This window comes from Rissa tridactyla, chromosome 10, assembly GCF_028500815.1.
Source record: "Rissa tridactyla isolate bRisTri1 chromosome 10, bRisTri1.patW.cur.20221130, whole genome shotgun sequence".
Lineage (NCBI taxonomy): Eukaryota > Metazoa > Chordata > Aves > Charadriiformes > Laridae > Rissa > Rissa tridactyla.
In genome coordinates this window covers 24,614,942-24,635,388 of record NC_071475.1, presented here as the reverse complement: position 1 = coordinate 24,635,388, position 20,447 = coordinate 24,614,942, and the positions used below count along the sequence as shown (strand labels likewise).

General features: G+C 44.8%; 1 protein-coding gene across 3 annotated transcripts in view; it reads left to right on the top strand.

Annotated features, from left to right (window-relative positions):
• The window catches only part of BICD2 (BICD cargo adaptor 2), a 98,011-nt gene that overhangs the window by 55,112 nt on the left and 22,452 nt on the right, over positions 1-20,447 (top strand). For all 3 annotated transcript variants that reach the window (XR_008468687.1, XM_054216113.1, XM_054216112.1), the window contains exon 3: positions 18,178-18,330. Coding sequence is in view for 2 of the 3 variants with exons in the window: in XM_054216113.1 (XP_054072088.1) it covers positions 18,178-18,330 (153 nt within the window). In the remaining variant the exon portion in view is untranslated. The remainder of the gene's footprint in view (positions 1-18,177; positions 18,331-20,447) is intronic.

Here is a 20,447-nt window from a genome sequence, read left to right as displayed (position 1 = left end):
TGGTGGCTGAAGAAAGAAAAACTGCTGTGGCTCTTCTCCATCTTGTTGTAGAGAACGTCTGTAGGCAGATCTAGTCTTTGTAGTGTGTGTTTTGGAAGTCAGGTATTATTGCCTATCAAGAGAACTGACTTGCAAGACGTCAGGGGAACAGGAAACTTTACTTCCATTGCAACTGTTCTGAATTTGGTAAAGGTAAGAGGAAGGATGTGGGAAATGCTTGATTGTGTGTCCTCTGGCCAGGCAGAGGCCGCCTCCTGTCAAAACTAAAAGGACGTTTAAAAGATAAAAAAGAAAAAAAAAAAAAAGTAAAAGGTCAGGAAATCAACTGAGGCTGCATCTCTGCTTTATTTTATTATTATTTTTGCTTGTCAGGGCTGGCTGCAAAAGTGTTTACCTGCTGTTTTGTATCTATCTGATAGGATACAGAGTTTTACTGTTGCTGGGGCTTTTTCGAAAAAAACTTGTTTGGCCCTTAATGGCGGCAGAAGGAAGATGGTTGAGTGTATCTGGCAGCAGCTCCTCTTGGGATGATGCTGGTAGCAGCGGTGGCGGTGGGTTGAAGCCAGGCGTTGACCCGCATCAGTTGACAGCACGCTCAAGACTGCGCGTTTAAGATGATGTCATTCCTTCCGTGTCTTCTCAGGACACTCACACAGACGCGATGAGCTGTATTTGGAAGGAGAAGAGTGACATTTGGTACACCTGGAGGTGCTGTAGCAGACACAAGTGGTTTTGACGCTTTCTGTTGCGTTATCTAACTTTGGCCTGTTGAGACAGGCTGACGGGGCGGTTACAGATTACGAGTTTTACTGCTGTCATTAGCTAGCTCAGCAGCTCCTGTGGCCTGGAAGAGCCACTGGAAGAAGTAATTGCTCCTGAGTAATCGGTAATTGCCGTTTCTTTTTAATCTTCTTTCATCTCTCCTATGTTTTAGCGGCACCAAAACAGATTTCATAGGGTGATGTGGCTGTGAAGTCATAAGCCAGCCATGCTCAGTATAGAGAAGCTGAAAAATAAATGAGCAATTCTTTCCCAGGAAAGTAAAAGGTGTTCTGATTATCTAAACTAAAGAAAGAAATATAAAAGCACACACATTAAATTATGTGTTAGTTAAGAAAAACAGTTGACGTGCATGGTGCAATATAATACGTACTGAATAACTTGTGGGGTTTTTAAAACACGCTACAGCAATGTATGAGTAATTTCATTCCTCCAAGGCTACACAATACAAGCTGGTTTTCTGAGGTTTGTTCTGAAGAAACTTTCTCGTTCTGCATTATCGGCTGATAGGCTTCATCAAGAAAGTGTGTGTCAATCTAAAGGATAACGAACAGCATGCGGTGACCCAGCCCCGTATGCACAGGGGACTTTCTCTTTTTCCTGTTGGGATTTTCAAGTCCGTGTCAAACACGGACACACAACTGTTTATTCTGGGGGGTTTTTTTGTTCGTCTGTTTTTAACCTTAGAGAAAAGGAATACCCAGCACAGAGGTCTCTGCTAAGATCTGTCATTTTTATCCCTCCGTCCTATTCTCTTGCCTGACATTGGAGGAATGGTCATCGGTTTGTTTTTCAAGAATTTCAAGTGACTCTGACAACCCTCGTGCTCTGGTCCTGTTGATAATTTCCTTCCCTAAGTTTACGGCTTATGAAGTTCACCCATACTGTCAGAGTAAACCTTAAAAAACCAACCAGCCCTGACATCTTCATTCTTCAGTGGAGACCTAGACCTTGGTTCCTGGCTGTGGGCAGCTGAATGCTTCACTGAAGGACACACAGAAATTGCCGGCGCTCTGGTTAGAGCAGCTTCAAGTGGAAGCTGATCTTCAGTCACTGGAAACATAAGACGCACTGCTTTAGATCAGGCCACTTCGACCACGACTGCCTTACGCGTGCTGGAACGTCATCGCTTGCAGTCATCTCCCCGTGTCCTTGGACACAGCACTATTACAGATGCTTGTATCGGCTTTCTGGGCCTTGCAATTAAAAATACGTGAACCGAGGTGGAAGAGACATTCCTGGGAAGCCCAGGACACGGTCTGTTCACAATAGTTGACTGTTTTAATTGCTAGCAAGCGTTTATTTTTCAGAGCCAGTGTTTTCACCATGTTAGGCCGTTGTTTGTTAGACGTGACCCTATCCGCTCAGAGCAATGATGGCTGGTAATTCTTCTGTGAATACACCGTAATCTGATTGCTGAAGTTCTTCACGTTTCCTTAACATTATCAGTGAAGGAAGAGTTTTCCTGAAGTTATGATTACAATTCTCTTTCCCACTAGGATTTACAGCTGAGATGCAGAATAGTCCTTTGTGTTGCTTTCTCTTTCTCCCTCTTGGATGCTCTGGTAACCCCCACAGGAACATGCACAACACATCTCCCCTGCAGCTAAGGAAGGAAACCCTCTGTGTGCTGCTAAAACCTTTTTTTCTTTTTTTTTTTTTTTAAATGGGTTTTTATTATGTTTCAAATGGATACAAACACAATGCTGTACTTCCTTGCCTTTCCTAAAAGCTGTATCAGGAGCCGTGTTTAAAGAAGGCGTGGGTTTCGCTATAGCAGAGAATAAGTGGAAGCAACACTTTATTGTGCGCTGTATTACAGCCTGCGCACTACTGCTGAGTGTGTTCAAGTAGTTTATTACATTTTATTCTAGATTTGAAGTCCTGTGGTTCATGTAGTCTGACCTGTAGTTCTGTGTCCAATCAAGATGGCTCTTTCTTCCCTTTTTAAATAGAATGCTTTTTTTGATGAAACAAAATTATATAAAATTCTCAATGTTATCGCCTTAGTATTTCTGGATATATTGCAACAAAGGTCAAAGAAACTTGAAGTAATGTTAGTTACATAGCAAAAATATGCGCGTAGAACATACTTGTACACGCTCGTATGGTGTAGAGTAAACCACCTTCCCCATGCTGGTAGTGTCTCATCTGTCATGCCGCACGTGTAGGTGAACAGCTCAGAGAAGGGAAAGTGCTGGGAGGTTTATTGTCTTTCATAAGAATAATCTTGGAAACGAAAGGAAGAAAAAATTGCTTGATCCCTAGAGGAGTTCTTTCCAAGCAGAAAGGCAGCAGAGGAGGATTTGCAGCTTTTGGAAGCAGAAGCATGAAGAATGGAAAAAAAAAAAAAAGAGGTCAGAGATGTGAATGGCATTAAAATGGTGTCAAATGCAGAAAGCGGGGGGAAAAAGGCACGTTTTTCATGGAGAATATGACTTGGGAAGGAAGATGGCTTTAGTGCTAATATTTGGATTAATTGGGGCGAAGGAGGCTGAAGAGCTGTGAAAGTTGATGGTAGAATTGGTTGCTGTGGAGCAACAGAGCTTGGAGTTCTGGCAGTGTAAGGTTTGTGGTTGCGCTGAAGGAAGGTGTAAATACAGGCTTTTCTAGAAAGCTTGCCTCGAGGAGGTACAGAGAGTTGGAGACCCCATGGAGGCAGAATGAGCTGAGAGAGAAACTCGTCGTGGTCACCAAAGGAATGGGAGCAAGACTGTTGATCCTAGCGAAAGACGCAAGAAGAAAACGGAGGGTTAGGGTAGGATGTTGATAAAGAGCAAGGAGCAAACTCCTTTCGTTTAAGGCACTAAACCAAAAAAAAGTCATGTCTTCATTGGGGAATATGATGAGCTTTGCGAGAAGGCCTCTGTAGCATGGCTTTGTGGGTGGCTTCAGCCTTATGTACCCAAGGAAGCTGCCTGGGTGCTGGGATAACTCCCAGAGGGAGCCGGCGAGGTGTACGCGGGGGCAGGCGGACCAGTTACACGAGTTGCTGGAGAAAAAAAAAAATAATACAAGAAAGCAGAATTGTGTAAGAGAGCCGAGCGCTTTGCATAAACTTTTATAAAGCCAAATTGCAGGCTGGTGAGTTGTGGGGAAAAGGATATTTTGGTTTTTAAAAAAAAAAAAAAAAAAAAAAGAAAAAGTAAAAAGCAGAGTTTCCCCTGCTCTGGCTGATGAGTGTCAAAGTGTGACCACCTGAGGTGGCTGTGCTGGGGGTGGTGTGGTTGTCCTCTCCGCTGCAGGGTTGGTATGACCCATCCCTCCCTGCCAGTCCCGCACCACGTATGGGGAACGCTGCCAGCGGTGGAGGCATTTGCACGTTGTCTTTTCCGCCCTGAAAGCTTGTAGAAATGGATGTGAATTAGCGCTGAATGAGGGAGCGCGGCAGCAGCGTGACACGGCTTTCAGTGCAATGCTCGGGGATAAAGATGGTTCTCCCGCATTTCTTGTTCAAGGATCCCGTGGCAACCCTTAACTTCTAACGGAAAAGCCGCAGAGCACAAAGGCTTTTTCAGGGCTGATTACCTGTGGATTTTTAGGTCCCTTCTGGGCCCAGGTGTAGTGCTCAAATAATACGCCACAGCAGCGTATAGAAGATATTCCTTGATTCATTGCTGGTTTTTTTCAGCTGTGCATATGGAAGCACATTTAAATCATGCTAAAATACACTGAGAGTTACCTCTGAAGTGAGCAGTGTGGCTGGAAATCTGCTGATAAACGTGCTCCCGATGTAAAAGTGGCTGTTTCCAGATGGGTAAAGCTCCGTTTCTAAAAGCCAGGCAGTGACGAGCCTCTGCCTCGAGGGTACTGAGCCCATCAGATTTACCGTGCGGGACTGGATTTCTTGTCCTCTAACGTGTTGAAAGAATTAGAAGGGTCACAGTGTGACTAGTATTGTGGGGTTTGGGTTTTTTTTAAAAAAAAAAAAAGGAAAAAAAAAAAAAAAAAACCAAAACAAAACAACCATCTCTTGTCCAGTGCAGGAAGTTCAAAGGCGGCGATTAACAGTACAATAGCGGCACGCCGCTGCGTGCTGGCTCAGCACATTGCGGATGGCTGCAGATGGCACCTGGTTTCTTCCCACCTTTTTATTTTCATTGAAGTTGATTTTTTTGATTTTTTTATTTTTTTTTAATACCGACAGAGCGCGTTTGTGTTTGGTTTGTTTTGGTTTTTTTTAAGAATGACGACAGATGAATATTTTTACAGAAAGGAAGTACTGCAGAGTGTTTGTATCCATTTGAAACATAACAGAAATCCATCCCAAAGAAGGCGAATTGTCATGGAAATTCAGCTGATGTGCTTTGCGCTTATTCAAGGAGGCATCTGCTCGTGATTTCTCTTTTGTTGTTGTGCACTGATATATTCAGAGGAAAGATGTTAACTACCGTGTTTCTCTTGCTGTGGTGGCAGCTGCCTAGAGACTCAATGGCCAAAAATCAATTAAGAATGAAAATGGGGGCGTTGAAAGTCACTATTTGAACTCTGTGTTTTTTCATTTTTTTAAAGAACTATTCAAATAAATCCGTGTTCTTCTGACAGTATAAAACTCTAAATATGATTCTCAAAGGTTCGGTTATTAGTTAAGATTCCACGAGACGCTGTTTTTGGGGGATTAACCTCGTAGTACGCTTGCGGGGGGGGGTCTCTTCGTTGTTCCGTTGCAGTTAAATCGCTGGGTGCCTGGCGGTGCTGCAGGAATAGCAGGATGAGTCCCGTCAGGCACGGCTCCTCGCCACCCTCCTGAGCACCTTTTGTCTACCCAGGGTTTCCGACTGGCATGAGCAGCGGAGGGAGAAAGTCTCTTCTGTGCATCTGTAATCTTTTAACAGATGGAAAATAAATACGCACGATTGAAAGAGTAGCTGGAAGGGCTCTAACTGGTGAAACAACGGCTTGAAGTTCCTTTGCAAGCTGTTAATTAAAGAGGGTTTGGGGTTTTTTTTTTTTGTTTTGGTTGTTTTTGTTTTTTGTTTTTTGGTTTTTTTCTTTGATGCTGAGTGAAAACTTGCACTTTGCCTGTAGTGTGATTTTTTTAAGACGCCGAAGCAGGCAGATTGCTTTGTGTCAGTGCTTGGCACCGCTTCCGTTAAAGCAGGTGGCCCTTGGCAGTCTGTCCAAGTAACATTTGTTTGGGTCAGATTGGTTGGTTTTGGGTGGGGTTTTTTTTTGAAAATAGGGAAGAGCGTGTACTACAGTATGCCTCAAAGCAGTACTGTAATATGCTTGGGGAAAAAAAAATCTTTTTTTTTTCTAGCTGGTAATTCTGTACTGATGCACTGACTCAGAACTGCACCCTGAGACAGATTTTCAAGGCACGTACAGTGTGTTTTGAGAACGTGGCTTGTGACAAACCACCACTCGGGCAGAAGCACAAAGAGCCAGCCAGGGGATGTGCCTGTAGGATCAGAAATAACACATTGCTGTGCTGTTGCTGCTTTTGCAACTGTGTTAAAATTCTTTTTTTTTACCCTATGTTGCGATTTTCAAGTATAGGTTTGGTGTACTTTACTGCAATTCCTCTTTATCCCCTTTTTTTTAGGTGAAGTGGATTTGGGGTGGTAATGTATCGAGTCTCCCTCGCCAGCTCCCCATAAACGCCCACTGGAACATCTGGAGGTGAAGGAGGGGGTCCGGATTTTTTTTAAGTGACGTTGATTAGTATTCTCCCCGTTTTTTTGCTTAGTGAGCGTAGCTACCTCATTAACTCCTGCTACTTTTTTAGCATTTGATTGCCCAAAACGAGGTGTCCGCTACTCTAAAAGTTGAGCGGATGAGAGAAACCGGGGGCAGCTGGCATTTTCCTGAACCAAAGCTCCCTGTCCTCTGTCAGACTGGCCCTGGTCTGAGCTGTTCCTGACGTAGCCAGGGCTGAAGGGGAAATACTGAATGGAATAACCAGCTACAATGAAATCCAAGCTGCTTCTGCGTCAGGTAGCTTAGGTCTGGAAGCCAGAGAGGTATCCTCGGCTTTTCTTATCTGGGGTATCCCGACCCTCCATTGCTGCGGAGATTGAAAAGGCGACGCATTTCAACCTGATAAATAACTGGTTCGGATCTGGTTTTTGAGAATAGCTAAGGAAGTTCGTGGTGTTACAGTTGTGTGGCCAATGTGAAAACAGTCAGCAGCTCTAGGAGCAATATTTGTTGGGACAAATGGCTAACTAGCAGTACAGGCACTGGCAACTGCTTCGGAGAGTGGGATGCCACCACTTCCACTGTCGTGGTATTTTGTCTTAGAAATGCAGTATCTAGAATGGAGACTTGCCCTTTTCGTGTCTTAATGGTGGCGTTGAACAGAGCTGTTCGACCTTCACAATTTCTCAGCCATTCGAGCTCAGAGGAACTTAGACAAAAGCTCTTGCGGGAGGAAAAGCTAGCATGGGGTCAATGAACACAGCTTTTTTCACGACAAAGGGACTCTTCTGTTCTGCTGTTGCCAGTTCTGTCTACATGTAGATTTCTTTGTACAGTATAATTTTAGTGTGATCTACCAAAAAGGTTCTTAGGAAAATATTCTTTTTTTTTTATATATAGAAAGAGGGCAGTGCGTTACTTTTATTTGGCCAGAGATTGACTTTTTTTTTTCCTTGCTTTATGAAAATATAGGTCAATGGCCTTATAATAGGCACAGCGCACGCACTTGGAGTGCGAATGGTTGTGAACAAAACAGTATCTTGCTAATTACTGGTATAGAACTTCAGTGTACCGTATCCCGCATGCAGAACTCAGCCGCTCTCTCCAAAGCGTGTCCTGCAAGGAAGGGGCTGCTGTGGTGTACATACATTCAGAACAACTGACACAGTGGTGGTTTTGGCTTTTCAAAGCCTCTTGTAGCTGTAAGACAACAATCAGGAGACAAAAGAAACCTCTGGAAATGGCATTTAGTCATTGTTTGACGAAGATCTAATTTGCTGTGTCCCCACATCTGTTTATTTCTGTAGAATCCAGGCTAGATGTAATGCAGTGTCTGGAGTACCGCTCTGAAAAGGGAAGCAGATTTCATCATTTGCTCATAATACATATGAAGTAGTCGTATTAGGTCATCAGAAGGTTATTAAAGTCTGTTCTGCTAAGTGGTAAACAAGGCTGCTGAAAGAAAATCTGAGCTCCTTGGGTCCTGTTGTAACCTGCGGTTCGTCTGTTTGAAAACAGAGATGCCGGCTGTGATACAGCAGGAGCTGGGGTTATGCCCCTGTGGATCTCCCTCTACTCCATTCTCGCTTTCCATCCCTCCTCGCCTGATCCTCTTCTCTCGCCAGAGGTTCTACCTCTAGTTTAATGCAAGTTAACACGTGACAGCTTCATTAAAAAAAAAAAAGTTTCACTGGAGACACTTGCAGTTCACGCAGTCCGTGTGCAAGTGGGTGTGTTGTGTGTGAAGCGTTACTAGAAAATGTTGCTGGTGAATTGGAAAACGACTTTGAAGTGGGAATGCTGAGTGATCCCGGCTTGGCAGCATGAACCGTGCTAGAGCCTGAGGATGCCGGCGTGAGAGCTGTTCCTGCAGCCGGAGACGAGGACCTGGCTGAAGTTGGCTGTCGAGCGTCAGTGAAGACTGGCAGGGCTATGCCATTAGCAGAGCAGGACTATGCCGTGAGCAGGAGCCCGGGAAAAGGAAGAGCTATGACGCTTTTTATCCAGAATCTCAGTGTAGAGCTTACTGCGTCCGTTGGTTGCGTGGTTTCCTACAGCTGACGAGTGCTGGAGCCCCTCACTGCCCCGGGCAGCAGAGGGAAGGCTGCTGCGTCCAAGGACACGTGGCTGGACCTGGTGGGTGTTGCTGTGAGTTGGACCGGGGTTTGGTGTCACTCCGTGACTTGTGCCATGTAGTCTGGGCCTTTGGAGCTGCTAAGCATCTGCTTCACCTCTGCTGTACTCCAGAAGGAGTACTATGCCTGTAAAGGGAAAAATCTCGATTTTTTTTTTTATTATTTTTACTTTTTTTTTAATCCAGCCTCCATAAGGCTCCCATATGATATTGTTCAATATTACGGCATTTTCCTTTATTCCATGACGTTTTCTGTTAATAAGTACCACTTTCATAATCTAAATGTAAGCAGAATCTTTCGTATACCTCCGCTAGTTGTAAAGCGGTATAATAGGTATCATTAATGTAGACAGATAACTCCTTCGAGATTTAGTTTGTTAAAATTGCTTGAAGGAGTGATGGAGCTCTAAGCCGGTGGTTTTGGGATGACTGTATCTCGGTAGGATTGGGTGGTGTAAACTAAGCAGTTTCCACATCCAGGAGGTGGGGCACCTTGTGAAAATAGGCCACTAATGCTGGGAGTATAAATTCAGCCAAAGCTTTCATCTCGTGCTTTACATATAAATTAGTTATGGCCAAAGTCAGTCGGTAGGAGACCTCTAATCTTTGATAGCCATACTAACTCAACCTTTTGTCAATTTTATTTTTACTGTAAATTCTTCTAAGTCTGACCAATTTGTGGCATCTAGTGCTGAAGTACCGCAGACTCGCTCCCGGCCCGCTGCCGCGGCGTGCTAGGGTTAAACTGCCCGAGAGAGGCTGTCGCCGCTGGAAACGGTTAATGGAAACTTTAACACAGGCCTCTAATATTAGAGTAAGAAATATGAGTAAGAAAATAAATGGGCCTTCAAAAGACCTTGTAACAGAGGAGGGCAGGCTTTAATTAACCAGAGAAACTTGTACTTAAGATGACTGAAAATATGTGGTTTGTGGACATTTCTGATGAAGCAAACTTAACATGGATTTGCAAAGGCACCTAATAGAGTAAAACTGCAGTTTTGGACTGCAGGCATGAAGCACGGAGCACAGCGTAGAGTAGATCTTCTCTAATATCATTGAAGGGGGAGATTTTTGGTCATTAATTGTCACTGATTAATAGAAGGATGTTAAAATCAAGAAACAACAAAACAAGTAACAACAACAAAAAAAACCTAGACCAGGGAGAAAAGTGTTTAGAAGTTATCAGCGGGCTGGAAAAAGTGGTTTATAGAAATACTAAAACATTAGACTTGTTTTAGCTTGGTTAGGGACAAGCGAGGCTATTCAGGACATCGACTGCAGTGACGACGAGGAAAGGCGTAATGGGGTTAGACGGGGTTCCCGGGCACTTCCCCCCACGGGGGGCAGCTCCTGGCTGCGGCTGTCCCCAGGTCGTCTGGTGCCTGGGGACATCGGCCGCAGCTGCTCTGGGGGCTGTCCTGGCTTGGCCAGGGCTGGGGCACCCGCGGGCCCTCGGGGCCAGGGCTAGGGCAGCTCACGGGGTGGTTGACCACATGCAGGGCCACCAGACAGTGAACTGTCACCTCACCGAAGACAGTCCCCGTCCGGACGAGGGCTATGGGATGTATTGTGAGCCGTGTTCCAGCAGCATGGCTGGTCTTGAGATGAGGAGTGTCTTCCTGAAACCAGAGATGTAGGCCAATTTCTAGACAGGGAAGTTGGTCCGTTTTGAGTTTGCTACCAAATTATCGCTGTGGATTGCACGTGTTTGACTCTCCTAAGACACCTGTGCATTAAAGGAGTCCAGACTATATCCTTCAGTTGGGAAATGAAACCCTGAGAGCTTTCAAGGATCTGAAATCCATTTCAGCAAATTACTGTCTCAAAATTTGCTTTGTGATCTCTTGTTCTGTAACTCCTTAGAGCCACCACAGCTTTTCCAGGCAGAGCAATATCTCACTTGTAGGTTTTATTGCCGTTTTCTGCTAAGGAGTGCAGATATTGGGGGTGAAAATATATCTGAAATACAAAAAACTATGTTTGATGTCACAGTATACTCTCGTTTAAAAAAAATTAAATGTGAATTAGAGCAAGGAATTGAAATCCATCTTTGGTACTACTTTATGCCGCTGAGAGTGCGCTACAGACAAAAACACAGAAGAGGCAGCAAAGGCTCTTTATGCTTTTTGTGTAAGTCTAGCTGGTTTATTGTTCATTTTGTTTTCCTGGAAGTGTGCTTCGTCTTTCCAGTCCCCTGCTAGTTTGCATCCACAGAGAGAACTACTGCACTTGGAGCTCGGTTTCAGGTACTCCTGAGGTATACCTGAGCTCAGCTGTCCCCCAGGGGACGGCATCCCTGTGCCCTCCCAAAGGTGGGGGAACAATGGGCATGACGCTGGATGCAGAGGGCTGTTGTCTCCGTCACCGAGCTCTTTTCCTCCTTCTCCTTTCAGATTGAAGGAGATTTGCTGAAACAACCTCGAGCTTGTTTCGTTACCATCTGAAAATACAAACACAGCGCACAGAAAACCCTTCAAAACCTGCCAGTTGAGGCGGCAGGCGTGCGGCTGGCGCTGGGTGCAGTGGTGAGCGTCGCCCATCTCTGCGGGCGGGGGGCTGGGGACACTTTGGGTTGCAGGGACCCTTCTTAGGGCTGGGCTTAGCTCCACCAGCCCTTCCGGAGGTCAAAGACGACAGCTACCGCAAAGCTTATTGTGAGGTCTTGGAAGGGTTAAATGTTTTCTTTGTGGCAGTGAAGGACGTGGAACAATGCCAGGCATTTAGATTTGAGATTTGAAAAGCAGCTGGAGTTTAACCTCTCTTAGCAAGCAATTCAGTGCAGGAAGGGGGAGACAGTAGTAATGTTACACAGTGCCATTCATAACGCTGTCGTCGAGTTTGGGTCAAAGTTTTCCATCCGGACTCCCAGGCTTGGCTGGAGCCTTGGTGCAGAGCCCAGGCCCACCCGGTGCTGCAGGAGGACAAGCCCGGGGTCTCCTGAGGGGCAGCGTGGCTGGGAAGGCACAGAGCGAGCGGGGTCCCCTGTTCTGCTCCTGGAGCTCAAAAATGGCTCCGTTTTATAGGTGATGAGAAACGTGTGGAAACGAGACCATGAACAGTAACTGACTTATTCCAGTTTTAAAAAGGGTTATTTCGGATGGACTTAAAAAGTTATCCTCTGATCTCAGAGATTTGTCAGTGTCCCCAGCTTCTGATCCCGAGGCTCATTGCAGTCCTCCCAGCTGCTTCTACACCATGGGTCTCTTTGTTTCTGTGAGGGCATTGCACCACTGCTGCTGCCTGTGTGGGCTTGCGCCAGTGCCAGACACCTCGTGTTTAGAGCCCAGTGGGCTGCCGGGGAAAGACCACCAGTTTGGGTGGGCAGCTAAAGCCTGCGGTCAGGGGGAGGTGAGTTTATCCTTGCCTGAATTATAAGGTTGCAGCTGGAGAGCATCACTGGAGCAGGGCTGGATGCTTACACAAGGAACTGAACCAGGAGTAGGAGAGACGCCCAGCCGTGTGTGCACAGGTGTAAACCCTCCCCGTGACAAAGAAAGGGTTTGGAGGATGTGCTTGGGATTTGTTTCTTTAAAGCTTCAGAGCTGTGGGAGCATTATGTACAAACGATGATAAATAGCTAGTGCACCCTTTCTGCAGGGGGTGAGTGTGCCGCGAGTTGTGCGCGTACCGCTTCCTCCCTGTCATCTCTTATTTTTGGTCCCTGCGGGATGTTTGTCATGGAGTTGAACCTGACTGTGCTGGGGAACACTGGGCACGTCTCACCTGAATTAGAGAGCTTCAGATCTTGTCTCCTAGTCCAAAAAATAAAAAGTAAGATTGCAACTTCTGCTAGGAAAGAGAAATCAGGTCAGATTTGCTCAGTGGCTCCAAATGCATAAAATGAGCATACACCTGGCCCAGGTGTAGGAGAAACCTCGAAAGGGGTGAGGTGAGGAGCCTTTTTTAGTATGTTCTTTTAGTGTGTGTTAGAGAACAACCCCAGGCGCTCCCCCGGCGCTGTGTCCTGGGGGCTGGCGTCATGCTGCTGAGCCGTGCCGGCGGCGCAGAGCTGCCCGAGTGGCGGCTGAGCGTGGGGGTTCAGGTTCCTGGGAGAGCGCCGGGGACGAGCGCTGCACTGGTGGGCTTGGGGCTTCCCTCCTGCTTTTGACTGCAGGCGCTGCTGATGGGGTTTGGGGTTTTTTTTTGTTGTTGTTCTTCTCCCTGCCTCATTCCCAGAGCGAAATCATATTTCGGAGGAACCTGGGAAGGGAGACTTTGACTGGGATATGAGTCAGGTCTCTCTTGGGGTTTTTTTGGCTCAGTAGTTTTTTCTGCATGAAATGTGATTAAAACTTGACTTTGCTTTTGAAAACACACCGACGAAACACTATTTCTTCTGCTCCTAAGTGACCATAGTGCTCCGTCTCCCTCTTTCCTTCCCTGTTTGTATCTGCCTCTGTCTGCAGTCACACCAAGGCTTAGAAAGCTGAGCAGCTTTTCAGCAGATAGACCGTGTCACGGCATGACTTGCAGCAAAAGAATGCAGAAGAGCCCAAACTGCAGTTTAGCATAATATCTACTTTATTTCTCTCCAGTGGGCTTGTGTGAACACGACACCAAAAGTACTTTCTATACAAATAAAGTCTGACTGGTGCAGACAGTGACTTTCTCAGCTGGTTGTGTGGTCTGTCTTTTGCGATGTTTCTTTTGAATGCGTTTGTCTTGTAGAATGCTGCTGAGAGCACACTAGTTTTTCTGTCGCTTATTAGAACCATTTTCTTAGTAATTTCACAAACAATGTTTGGAGAATAGGACACAGGCGCTGGATACAATTAGAAAAACCAAAGGTCTGTATCCACAGGACGGTCCGTTCCCGTTGTGCAGGGCCGGAGCCGTGTGTCTGTGGCTCATGAACGGAACCGAAGTATAAACGCTATGATAGTGACATTTGAGCGACTGGGTGACTGTCGTATGTCACTGAGCGTAGGTGAATGCTGAACAAATGTCATAAACACGAGTTTGGGGTGGTGGTAGTTTTATGGTTTTACATATATAAAAAACAGCTACAGGTATAGCAGTGCCTGCCTCTCAGCTTTCACCAGACTTGTTTTCCTTTCCCGGCATTCACTGTGTGCGTATTGGGATATAGCCTGACTTTTGTAGAGGAGTTGTATGGGAAGTAAAACTGCTTCTTTTCCCAACTTGAGGTTGCCTGAGCCATGGTACCTACAGGTCTTTTATTTATAAATCTTTCCCCATACAAAGGAGCATCTTACGCTGCAGCAGCGCGTGTGCACACACGATATCGCAGGTGCAGGTGCGGATGAGGAAGCAGAGACAGGCCACCGTGGTATTTCTCCTTCGCATAAATAAGTAAATACATGTTTTAATACTATTTTATGGGCAAATTTTTAAAAACAAGAAGCTCGTGTAGCTCCAACATCTGAGGAAGACGAGAGAGAGAAGGGCCTGGTCAGGAGGTGCTGCTGGGCCACGCGTGGCTGCTGGGCCACCTGCCACCCCCGGGGCCTTTGTCCGATGCTGGGGGCTGCAGCCAGCCTTGTGACACAGGAGATCTTTGCTGCAGTACTGAATGATTATTTTTGGTTTCTTATGCAATCTTAATTTGGCACTGTTCTAGGGGTGTTTTCTATCCCAGCCCTTAATTACGCAGTTATGTGATACTTTGCCACAGCACCCCACTCCTCACATGTGCAAAGGAAACGCAATTAAAACCAGGTGGGCAGCTGGGAATTTCACACACAACTTGCAACTGCTGGTTTTTGTAGCCTAAATGACGTAACTTCTTAGCTGTGTTAATGTCTAGTGATTGACTTGAAATTTTCTTTTTGGGCCTAGAAAAGCTTTATGGTCCGTGTTTTGAGTAATTGGTGTCACCAGCGGTACCTGCGGTAGGTGGTGTGGCTCTGAGGTCGGCTCTTCTGGAGTGAGAGCTGTGGGTATGAGACATGTTCAGAAAAACACTGGCTGAAGCGCCTGCTTCAAAAAAGTGCTGAGGAAGGCACTAAGTTACGTAAATGTCCAAGGATTAGTCTTCCCAATTTTCATGCTGATATTTAATAAAATCTTGAAGAAATGACGTTTTATTGATTTTTTTTTTGATGGACTTGGTAGTGTTAGGTTAACGGTTGGACTTGATGATCCTTAAGGGTTTTTTCTAACGTAAATGACTGTGATTTTCTCCTCCCCACAGAAACAGAATATTTATGAGTTGCAGTCCTTTCTGACTGCAGTGTGTTTCTTCCAGAGAGTCTGCATCCATTGTTGGATGCATTCCTTCCTATGAAGAACACAAGAGGGAATTATCATATGTAGAAATATTTATTGCATGAAGCGTTAAATCTAATCCTAGAATTAGTAATAAATTTGGGCAAGCTAAGTTTTGACTCTGGATGATAACAATGTTGTGTAAAATTAGGTGTGAGCGTGTTCACTGCAGCGGGGAACTCGAACTGAGCCGTGAGCTCAGGAGCTGGTGGAATTTAGGGTGACAGAAACTGTGCTAATGACACGCTTCGCTTGCACGACCAGCCTCTCACCGTGTCCAGGTTGTGCAATGCCTAAAAGAAAGGAGGGAATGACTGAGATACCTTGAGATTTTTTAATTGATTATTTTAATTCTCAGGGTCAAGTTATACGTACCTTTATGTGCTGGGGTGTGCTAGAAAAGTAGGTGCTAAGGAGCAGACTTTTGGCATGGATGGAGGGCAGTAGTTGTGGTTTTGATAGGCAGGCAAGGGTGGATTCAAACTGCTCCTGAGGAAATCTCTGCCATTTCTATCAGAAACCCCACGCAGAACTCTCTGAGGCAAAGCTGAGAGGATGAAAACGCTGAAGACAAGCTCTCTAGCAGCAGGAGCAGAGTAGTCAATGGCCTTCAGATCAGGTGAAATCACGGCCTTTTCCTGGGCAGGGTGGATGAGAGGCCTCTGCGTAGCAGCGATATTCTCTAGATTGAGAAGTTGAGGGGTTTTGTCAGGCAGATCACAGACATATAGAATGGTTTGGGTTGGAAGGGACCTTAAAGATCACCCAGTGCCACCCCCTGCCCTGGGCAGGGACACCTCCCACCAGCCCAGGTCACTCAAAGCCCCGTCCAACCTGGCCTTGAACACTCAATGGGATTTTATGGCCATAAATTCTCCACACAGTGGTAGTGATGTTTTATAAGCGCTGTATGATTCGCTTTGGGTGGAGACGAGGCCTCTCGAACAGCTGAGAGCCTGGCCAGGCATGCTCTTGTGTTCCAGCTCCCCCTTCTCCCCTGCGCCCGCGGTTGCCCAGGGCAGAGGAGGAAGGACAAAGCCACTGAAGCAGCAAGACTCAGAGAAAGGTTCAAACCCATCTGTAGCTCTGCTAGCTTTTTCTGTGTGCTTGAGGAGCTATAAAACACCACTCATGCAATCCATGTGTGTCTGTCTTCCAATGCATGGCTGCCACCTTCTTGATGGGTAATAGAAGAACCTGATGAAGGAAGGATGCAGTAGCTTCTCTTCCCTGCAGCAAAAGATTCCGCCTTTTGGTCAGTTAGATAGCACGGCACTCGACATAACCTTGCAGCTTGCAAGCATGCACGTTTATTTGACCAGAAAACGCTAAGAGCAAACTGAATGTACAGCTTGTTAAACAGCAGTAAATCTAGGTTTTATCTTCCTTCCCCAGTCAGGAAACAAGGGAGCTATTTTTAAACCTGGCCTTCCTGTACACACTGAAATAGAATGACTTTTTCTTGTGCTAGACGGAGCATGACAATACTTTCACATTAAATGGGTTCTTACTGTTGCTCTGAATTAAACGGGCAGGATTGGACAGAAACCAAAAAAGCCCAGCTCCAATGATTTATCCAAGCATTGACCTCTGCAAAGAGACAGATTAGATCATCCAGGGAGGAAGAGGAGCAAAGCAACCTGAACGGTGGGGAGAGAAGCTTGCTGGTAGCTTTGTGGGAGGTCTTCCATTGCATTTCACTTACTCGGGAAGGGGGAAAATTACAGATAAGATCTCCGACTTCATATGAAACTCGGTGTGATGCAAGAGCCTTTTGCAGTTCCATCAAACAGTTTGGATTGTCTGACTGGAGGCCCTTTCTGCCAAAGGCAAGAGGTCTTCATTGCGGTTGTTAAGCAGAAGTTGTTAAGATGCGAATTCATGTCAGCCTGTAGCCTTCAGCTGCCTGCGGCGCATCTTCCCCTGTGGCCCTGGGTCTGTTAGAGCCAACGCTTGCTCAGGCGTGGAGTATGGGATGTAGCAACTCTTCAGTTGCGTTGTTGCGCTGTAGTGTCTGGTTTCAGCAATTAATGTTTATTTTAGCTTCTCAATGTGCGGGGAAGTAGTAGTGCTCTTCTCTTCATTGCTAAAAATAAGCAGACAAGTTTATATAGTCTAATCTCCACCTGACATGTGAGGGAGCTATTATTTAAATTTATTGGCCTTAACGCTTGCAAGTGATGCTGTGTTTGCGTTCAGGACGTGCCAGATTCAAGTCTTGGCACATGCTCCTGCCGCAAACATCTCCTTTATCTCTTAGCTTTCTGTAGGTGCCTGCTGATACCTGTTGTGTTCCTGCCGCGCGCTCACAAGAGGACTGAGACCGTACTTTATTCATTGCCAACACTCTTGTTTCTATCCAGGAGCCGAGAACTCTAAGGGACTCTGTATACCAGAGGATGCAGCTTTCTTGGCTAGGCTGATGGATAGATGAAAACAGAAATAAGATACCAGAACCTGCCTAGCCGAATTGTTTAGCTGTCTCTTTCATGAACTCGGGTTTGTTTTGAGCTGATTTAGAACTGTTGGGAAAACCATCCTGTCACTTCACAGGTACAGCTGCTAAAATATCTGGATGCTATTTTTATAGGCAACTACACTGCCTATTTGACTATCTCTGAAGCTATTCCTACTAACGTTTTAGAACATTTTTTTTCCACTTTGTTTTAACTAAGTATTTAAGGATGTGGCTTGAAGGAAAATAATGTTGGGAAAAAAACAGAGCTAAGTACAGTGAGCCATTCACTTAGCTGGATATGTGTTAGCTCAATTTATTTAAGTGTCTATGTATATTCATGAAAGATCTAAAGGTCGTACTACTCCAATATATCGAGTCAACCACAGTTGCTATTTCTTTCTACCAGGGATCTTGGATTTCATTTGAGCCCTAACTCAGTGTCTCCCTCCAAAAGGATTCATTGGAACATAAATCAAAATTACTGCACTGGGCATAAAGAAAAGGTCTGTTGAAAAGCAACAGCAAATACATGTCCGAACAAGAATCTGTCTTTCTCTTGTGAAAAGGCCCTTCTTGTTTAAGTGTTCACAGATCCAGGCATTGACTTCTGATCTGGAAAACTCTTGTCTGTTGCTTTCAGCCGGTGAGACAACATTGGTGTGAATGCTGCTTTCCCTGCTTGCTCATTAACTTCTGAGTCAAAAATCTTATATTTGAGTTAATACGTCTCAGCGTTTGTAAGAGAAGCAAGAAAACAAAATCTAATTATTGTGTAAATGACTTGGTTTTCTGTAATTTCATTCTGTAATTTCATTCGGGAGGAGTTTCTGTTTGAATAGAATCTAATTGATTAGCACACGTAAGGAAAGATTAAATTTTGAAGTTTAATTGCAGCTGACCAAATCACCATGATTTTGGGGTTTGTTTGGCTTTCCAGGTCAATCAGAATGTGGAGATCCAAAGGGCCCGTCTGCGAGATGATATTAAAGAATATAAATTCCGAGAAGCACGTTTGCTGCAAGACTACACTGAGCTTGAAGAGGAAAACATCTGTCTCCAGAAACAAGTGTCCGTCCTGAAGCAAAATCAGGCAAGCTTTTAAAAATAGTAACCATTGCTTTGGCAGCACCAGTTAATTCCTGTGTTGTGGCATTGTTCTGTCTCGTTTGAACATCTAATCACTTCTTTTCTATGTTTGTGCTGCTTTTAAGGCTATAAGCTCTATCTTTAAGTACCGAGAGTTGTCCCAAAACGTTTAAGACCTTTCTGACACAGTCAGACCTTATGCACAGTCATAAGACTTTATTGCTTCTGCTTTGACCTCCAGGTCCTTCCATTTTCTTCTCTCTCTTTGATGGAAATGAAATCTCTACCAGTCTGCTTTGTTATGTGGTTTAGTCTTTTTGCTACAGTAGTTCTTCAAAGCTTCTTTGCAATACTTTCCATCCATCCAGCTGTCCATCCTCTTCTACGGTATCTCTAACTAGGTCTATTTCTGAACGTATGTTTTTATTTCTACTTAGTGCTTACATCTATCTCTCTGGTTATGTACTGCTCCTTTCTTCTCACTACTTTCTTTAAACTTGGACTACTGTTACAGTAGCTCCATGCTGTCAGACCTGTGTGACTGCTTATCTGAAAAGTCATGTTTAATTGCGCACTCCCGGCTATTATCAGAAGTTTAGAAAACTGCATTTTTGTAAAAACTCAAGAATTTCCCTGAGTTATCATTTGCAGAGGTAATTGGATTAGACGTGGTCTTTGGCATGGCTCGCTCACCTTCATTTATCAATTGAGGACTTGCTAGTTTTATTCTCCAGGTACCTGCCAGCCTCATTGTATAAATAAAACTCAAGGTTCAATTGAGAAAATTGTATAACGTTCCTGAAATATCAGCTCTTGAGGAAAATAGTGGTGCTCATACCATCTCTTGCAGTGAGCACGTAGCAAAAGCTTATTAGGGTTTGCTTCAGATCTCCTTCAGTGTTTCGAACGAAAGCTGCACTGCCAGGCGAGGTATTTGGGATACTGGATGTATTTCATTTGTCTCCAGGTGAAACTCATTGGCCTCACTGATATGCCCAAAAGGGGGTTCCGGGTTGGACCTGTTCTCACCTGAATATATTTGGTCTAATTACACTGGTTTGGGTGCCCCGACATGCGGGTAGGGATGAAGGGACTATTTCACTCTAGATGCAGGCTGGAAGAGGCAGTGAACTGGTAAAATCCAACCTGTGGAGTTGGCTACTTCTGGTTTTTACCTTTCTTTGTCTCATTCATTGTATTCAGAGGAGCAAGTGACAGTTCCCAGCTCCATGTTCGCATTCTAAAATAACGATATTCAACAGGCCATTCTGGGCTGTGCCAAATTTAACCTCAGATGCTATCTTGTCAGTTGCTAGTAATTATTGACTACTGTGTTTGTATTCGGGAACCTTTGAAAATAGACCTTCGCAAAAAAAAAAAAAAAAAAACAACCTTTGCAATCTGAACTATTTGAACTCAGGGGACATATATAGAACCAAGAGCTAATTCTTTTCATGGCAATGGATTATTTCATTTTCTACGATGTCCTAATCCTACGCGATGAGTTTTATTAAGCTTTAATTATCCCACTGACATAACTAGAAGAAGCCATCAAATTTTCCCAGGCTTAACTTGCAAAACTGAATTACAAAGCTTGTAATTGTGCAGAAATAATAAAACATTTTATTTTGGATGTAGAAGAGCAGAGTTTGGTAGCTAGGTGTATCCCAACAGTTTTAAGCGCAGTGGCATATTTCTAAGAGCAGTGCAGCGGTGTCAGAAGCATAGCTTTGCAATGCTGGCTTTTGGAAACGTTGAGCTTGAATTTGTGGGAAGATTGGCCAAGGAATTTGTTAATCAGAGAAAGAGTTTGCATAATGTGCTAGGAAAGCCTGTTTTGTGATGCCTCTGTATCACACGCTGTATCTCCCACCTGGCTTAACTGAGCTAGAATAAATCAGCTCATTCAATGATTTGCTTAGAAATTTTATTCCATGGCCTCTGTGAAGGTAAATTATGTAAACAGCGTTGGCAGTCATAGTGCCAAAGCTAGACTCCAGAACTGAAAAAAATTATTCTATTCTCACCATATTTGGTGAAATCAAACATTCAGAAGTAAAATTACTTGGTGCCTTGCAGGCAGACATTTTCATGAGAGGTGGTTTGGTTTTTTCCCCTCCT